Genomic DNA, 7,009 nt, shown 5'->3' with positions numbered 1-7,009 from the left:
CTTCACCCTTAAAATTCCCTCCGCCAAAAAACAAAAAAATCAGTCATTTCTTTTATCTTCCTTCTGACCCTTCTCTTTTCCAGTAACTTCCCCTTTTCCCTTTAGTTTACTTGCCACTAAACCCTCAAGTCCCTGTTAGCGCTTTCACAAGAAAGCAATCTACCAACGACTTGACAGAACATCTCGGCTGAGCCCAGATGACCTCATCTTCACACCCACTGAAGTGTTCCCGGAGATCCTGTCCCTGAGATTAATTCTGCACCCTATACACTGTTCTAGGTTTTTTCCTAAGTGACAGGTACCCACCAGTGACTCTATCTCAGTAAAAGCCTGACTCCCTGACCCCCATTTTCTTGTTCCGAATGCTTCTCCTTTCCCTGGAAGGTATGCAGGCAAAGCTGGGGCAGCATAGGTTCAGGGCCCCTGCAGCCTATTATTAAAGGAAAAAGCCAGGGCATCTGGGTGGCTCAGTCAGTGGACCATCTGACTTCAGCTCAAGTCATGGTCTCTCGGTTCAGGAGTTCGAACCCTGCATCAGGCTCGCTGTTGTCAGCATAGAGCCTGCTTTCGATCCTCTGTCTCCCCCTCTCTCTCTCTCTCTCTCTGCCCTCCCCCCACTCATTCACACACACTCTCTCTCTCAAAAATAAAACATTAAAGGAGGGAGGAAAAGAAGGAAAAATACCTCCATACTCTATAAAAATAGCATCATGATAATACTTTGAAAAGGTACATGCGGTGGTCTCATCGAATGGTGGGTCCTTGGCCAGAGGTTTAAGGGAAGATCAGACATCATGAACTAAAAAGGGAGATGGGGATAAGCCGGCCCTAAGACCTATGCCAGCACCTTGATCACAGACCAAAATACAGACCACGTGCATGTGTGTGCATGCCTTCCATCCCTTTCTGATCTCCGCTCCAGAGTCCACCGTCAGGATGGAAACTGCTCTGTGCTGACTCCCCACCTTGTTTCCCGACGTTGGATCAAAGAATGCAGAGAAAGAACCTCACAGAAGTGACCGAGTTCCTTTTCCTGGGATTCTCCAGATTCCATGAGCATCAGTCCACTCTGTTCGTGGTTTTTCTCATCCTGTACGTGTTAACCCTGGCAGCCAATGCCATCATCGTGACGGTCATCTGCATCGACCGTCACCTCCACACACCCATGTACTTCTTTCTGAGCACGCTGGCAAGCTCAGAGACTGTGTACACACTAATCACCATTCCACGGATGCTGTCTGGTCTCACAGCCCAGAATCGGTCCATTTCCTTGGCAGGCTGTACCGCCCAGATGTTCTTTTTTGTCGCCTTAGCCAGCAACAACTGCTTTCTGCTCACAGTAATGGGCTATGACCGCTATGTGGCCATCTGCAACCCCCTGAGGTACACAGTCATCATGAGCACAAGGGTTTGTGTCCAGCTCATGTGTGGAGCCTTCAGCATCGGCCTGGCCATGGCAGCCGTCCAAGTGACATCCATATTTACCTTGCCCTTCTGTCACAGAGTGGTTGGACATTTCTTCTGTGACATCCTCCCTGTCCTAAAGCTCTCATGTATTGACACCACTATCAATGAGATCATCAATTTTGTTGTCAGTTCACTTGTGATCCTGATCCCTGTGGGCCTGGTCTTCATCTCCTATGTCCTCATCATCTCCGCCATCCTCAAGATCTCCTCCGTCCAGGGTCGGAAGAAGGCCTTTGCCACATGTGCCTCCCACCTCACAGTCGTCATCGTCCACTACGGCTGTGCTTCCATCGCCTACCTCAAGCCCAAGTCTGAGGATTCTGCAGAACAAGACCTTCTCCTCTCGGTGACTTACACCATCATCACTCCTTTGCTGAACCCTGTTGTTTACAGTCTGAGGAACAAGGAGGTCAAGGACGCTCTACGCCGAGTTGTGGGCAAAAACATTTAATATGTTGACCCCGTCGCTTTGAGACCTCTATCCCTAAGCAGCACATGTCTTCACTGCCTCCAACCTTATAAGTCCATTGTGTGCAGTCCGTTCTGGAATGGGATGTGCCCATCTCCCTTCAGCACCCCTACCATATAATCTTTTTGTTTCCATATATGCCAGAGTTCTGTCCAGGTGTTTTCATCTAGGTAGTTGAAAGGTCAGAGGGGATGGGCCTGATTTTTCAGAAAGTGTATCTGCATTTCTAGAGTGGGGCAGAGAAGGTCTTAAAAGCACATTAAATGTGGTTCTTTGAGGTTTGAAAAGGAAAACTTCTAGAACTTTTGTAATATCACTTACAGAAAATGAAATTGGACAAAATCTCAACAAAGGAAGAATAGTCAATAGTGAAATTATATCAGAACCTTTGGGATAGGGGAGATGTGTGTTTAAAAACAAAAAAAGATTAAGAAATTTGGAAGATACCAGTTTTGTTCTTGAAAGCATAGCCTCTATTATTTGACTGACACTAACGGTTGCTCCTAGCCCATGTGGCCCCCAGAGGACTGGCCATGGCTGTGAGCCGCACCGGCCTCATGGTGCATTTGACTGCATCCGTCAGTCTCTCTGGCTGCCCGTTCTCTCCAGGAGCCAGCTTCCCTCTCATTGTTCTGAAGGGAAAGAAGTTGGCCAAAAGGAGCTGTGCTCTCTTTGGAATAAGAGCCATGAAAGTATGATTGGCACACACATCAGGGCACTTCTTGGGTAATACCACTTCTATTAAATGTCTGATTCATGGTTTCATGAGTTCAAGTCCCACATCAGGCTCTGTACTGATAATGCAGAGCCTACTGAAGTCTCTCTCCCTGCCCACCTCCCCCCCCGTCCCTCCCCTGCTCATGCAGTCTCTGTCTCCCTTAAAACAAATAAACTTAAAAAAATTCGTTTAAAAAGGTAGAAACCTCTAGTTATAAGTAGGATCTGGAGATGAACACAAGGACTGTAGGTAACAACACTATACTGTGTATCTGAAACTTGCTAAGAGTTGATCTTAAAAGTTCTCACAGAGAAGGGGCCCCTGGATGGCTTAGTCAGTTAAGCATCCAGCTTCAGCTCAGGCCATGATCTAATGGTTCGTGAGTTCACGAACTCCATATCAGGTTCCACACTGGCAGTGCAGAGCTTGGAGCCTGCTTCAGATCCTCTGTCCACCTCCCGCCTCTGCCTCTCTCCCACTCACTCACTTTCAAAATAAATAAACCTAAAAAGTAAAAAAGTAAAGAAAGAAAAGTGTTCAAGGATAAAATGATGTGTAACTATGTGTGGTGATGGAGATTATTATGGTAATCATTTCACTATATGTATACAGTGCTTTCATATACACACAGTATACACACACACATTATTTGTATACCTTAAACTTATATGATGTCCAATATCAATCCTATCTATAGAAAAATAATGGTGACCTATCCTAATACTCTTGACAGAATTAGAAATCCAACATGAAGAAAGAAAAGAAAAATGGAAGAAGAAAAGAGAAAAAAGAAAAAAGAAGAACAAGTCCCTCTGTAATTGTAGATCTTGAGTTCTACTGGAACAAGAGCTCAGGCCCCTTTGTTACCGGGACCAGATCCCTCAGTTTCTCACCACCTGATCTCCCAGACCCTATGTATCCTGCCTCAAAAGGTATCCAGGGTGGAGAAAGCTGACCCAGAAATACCAAGCATCAGCAACACCAGGCTCAGCTATGGGAGGCAACTCACTCTGGGTTGAAGGAGTGGAGGGAAGGAGGCAGAGGTCACTAAGGGCTAAGTGGCCTATGCTGTGTGGATTGTTATAGAAACTCCTCTCTGAGGGAAATAGCAATTCCAAACCCAGGAAAGCAGTGCTGCTTACGGCAGAAGCAGCTACCATTTACTTGGGGGTATACTCCACAGCAGGCTCCATGCTGTTAATCATCTCCATTATTTCATTTAAGACCATACCTCACAGCTTTATGGTTCTTTGCACTTTATAACAATCTCCAAATACCTTCTTTGATCCTTACAATACCCTTAGGAAGCAGGAGTCGCTGTGCCCACTTTTTAGGTTCGTGGAAGAAGTATCCACAGACTGGCTTCCAGCCATGCAGTTGGTAAGGAACAGGGCTGATCCCATGATCAGCTGGCCAACTTCAACGTACGTCTTTTTCTCTGTGTCACTGCCATTTCCGATCTTTAATTTTTCTGAAAGACCTTAGATTATCCTGAGAGGTGGTATATTCATGGAGTCCCTCTGGGCTCATCCTGGACATCACTTCCACCACAAGTCTTCCCTAAACAACTTTGGAGATGTTCCCCAGTGAGCCCCCATGCCACTCAATGCAAGACCAGCCATTATTTTCCCATGGAAAGCAAGGCCCACCTCATCTGGTCATTGCAAAGCAAGCCTGCCTCCTATAGACCTTCTGGTTCATTCTGCCTCCTAGCACAGCTCCCTCCCATAGCCCTGCACATCCTCCCCCAGACCTGAGTGGGACTGATCGACCACTGCCAATCTCCTCTAACATCAGGGATCATGAGTTTGGCCACCTTGTACCATCTGCAGTGGGGGATCCCTGTTTTCCCAACAGTAATTAGGTGGCCAGACATGATAGAGCATGACAAAAAAATACAAGTGTCTTATGATCAAACGGACTCCACTGAGTGACTCCACTGAGTGGCCAAAGCTGGAGGTCACTTGGCGGGCCCCATGTGAGGGCAGCAGGAGCACCCAGGTCTTCTACAGGTAGGGCCTCAGAGGGAGAGGACTCTGCATTCCCATGTCCAGAAGGTTCTATGGGGTTCCTCAAAGAGCTCCTGCATATGCCAGAGCTGGCATTCAGGGGTCTACTACACCCCAAAATCCATCAGTGGCAGCCAAAGGAACCATGAAAACCACTCATAGGGCATGCCACCAAGGCTGTCAACAGAATTCATAGCCACTGGTCTCTCTCTCCTTACTCACCCCGATGCCTCAAAGAGCTAAATCCTGAAGCGGTGGAGAAATTTCAGAACCAGGCTGGCAATTCCCCCAACCACAATTTCCAAGGTTACTAAAGTAGAAGAGAAAGCTACTGAAAATCGTAGACCCTGCCTTTTCTAACCCTCGAGCCCCAACACGAACAGCTGGAGGAAGAGACCAATGAAAAGAACAAACCATTGACCCTACTGATCTTTCTACCTTCCAAACTACATGCCTGCCCATGGACAGGGCTGGCAGACTGAGGAGAGGGGAACTCAACTTTTAATAATTGAAAGAGGAGGAAACACAGACTCTGTCCAAAATAGCATTAAAAGACAGGAAACAGAAATTCTACAGAGCCTGGTTGGAAATAGAAGTTGGAGAGAGGGGAAAAAAAAATCAAACTGTTTATACCCATCCAACTGTGCTCAAAGTGATCAATAAACTGATTACACATAAATAGAATTTTGTGAAATTGTTTAGCTCTCAATGGAATCCATCTAGTAACAGGATTCTGTTCAACCTTCAGAAGTGAGAACTTTGTACACATTTTCAAAACTGTATTATTCAGGTATGCAGGGGACTGTACCTGCCATTTTACGGGAGCTCAATAAGCCTTTGTTGAAGGAGAACAAATGTGTGGATGAGGTTGGCTTTGGCTGCAAAGAACAGAGGTGAGCTCTGAAATGAGGCCAGGGTCTTAACTGGCCACAGACAAAGCTTTGCCTCTGGCCGCAAGACTTCCTTGTTCTTCCTTGCTCTCACTTAGGTAAGACAAGACTTCCCTGACCAAGTCTGTAAGAAAGAGCGGGCAGAGAGAACATACTAAATTTCTCTGCTTATTCAGACATATTCCTTCTCAGGCACCTGCATGATCGGGAGAATAAGCCACTGAACTAGGCTTCCTGAGGCCCTCCCCGCCCCAGCCCTCCTGGAGACACACACCTTCCACCCTCAGACCCTCAATGAGGCTGCTCCCATGGGGCTCTTTAAAGACTTGACAAGTGTGTAGTTTGAGATCCTCCTATGTGGTTAATTAACATTCATAATAGGAAACAAACCTGACTACTCCATCTCATCTGTAGGCATCACAGGGACAGTCCTTCTATAGCTGAAGCAGCTAGTTTCCACCAAGAGGCCTCAGACCAGAGACAGTAGAAACTTGAGATGGCTCCAAGCGACTTCGTGACAAGGCTTCATCTGGAGAGCTGTGCTCTCACTGGTTTAGAGGTAAGTTTGCCCTCTTTGATCCTGGATCTATAATCTTACCTTCCCTGGCCTTCTTCCCGTAGGAAAGAGAAAAGGCACGGAGAAGGAAAAAAACCAGATGACCAAATAAGATGGTATGAAATTTGATTAGATATCACATATTTAAATATTCAGTCCTCTGTTTTCCATACTAGGATTGATCTATAAAGAATGAAAACCTTTCTTTTTTTTAATGACTTGGGCTCGGTTTCAAGAGGCTACTGGAGTTCTTCCCAGCAGAATAAAAAAGGGTAAAGTGGAGCATTCCAAAGATGGGTATCCAGAATAAGAGAGACTCTGGAGGTGAACGACTGTCCACAAAGTGATGGCCAGGCTGGCCCAGAGGAGGAGCACAGAGGGGGTGGAGCATCGCTGGGGCACCCAGGTGCCCAAAGACCCCCTACGAGTCACCTGCGGGGTCACCCACCACAAGAACGAGAAATGCAGGTGGCCCACAGTGGGTTCATGTCAAGTGATGTTCTGGTCTTCACCCACACAGAAACTTCGGTTCACCTGCACCTGCTGACCAGAGACAAGACCTAGTTCATGCTTTTCAACTGTGGCAAAATATTCCATATTCATTTAATCTGTCCCCTGGCAATGGATGTGGAGTTTGGCGTTAATTTTATTACCAACAATGCTGCAGTGATAAACACTGAGCTGCCCCACACATGTGCAAGTATAAAGCAAAGTAGATAAATCTAAACACACAGCTTGGTGGAAATATAGATGATAATTCCATAACCTGAAAAATTATGCACAGAGAGCCAACAAATGTCTAAGAATACATGCAGAAAGATCTGCATTAAAGACATCAGCACAATTATGGGGAGGTAGAAGATTTAAATGATCTGTACTATAACAGGAAGTTAATAGATT

At 46.2% G+C, this 7,009-nt stretch overlaps 1 protein-coding gene across 1 annotated transcript; it reads left to right on the top strand.

The window, feature by feature from the left end:
* Window positions 1–988: 988 nt before the first annotated feature.
* LOC120241419 (putative olfactory receptor 10J6) lies at window positions 989–1,918 on the top strand. The gene has a single exon (XM_039246518.1). It carries the CDS (start codon window positions 992–994, stop codon window positions 1,916–1,918), a length of 927 nt encoding a protein of 308 aa, XP_039102449.1. The 5' UTR covers window positions 989–991.
* Window positions 1,919–7,009: the final 5,091 nt, after the last annotated feature.

Source organism: Hyaena hyaena, unplaced genomic scaffold (assembly GCF_003009895.1).
Source record: "Hyaena hyaena isolate Hyena2069 unplaced genomic scaffold, ASM300989v1 scaffold_281, whole genome shotgun sequence".
Taxonomy (NCBI): domain Eukaryota; kingdom Metazoa; phylum Chordata; class Mammalia; order Carnivora; family Hyaenidae; genus Hyaena; species Hyaena hyaena.
The sequence above is the reverse complement of the archived record's forward strand: the minus strand, read 5'-3'. Positions and strand labels throughout refer to the sequence as shown.

Excerpts from the sequence above, each read along its gene's own strand:
- LOC120241419 (XM_039246518.1), top strand. The coding sequence starts at position 992 with ATGCAGAGAAAGAACCTCACAGAAGTGACCGAGTTCCTTTTCCTGGGA.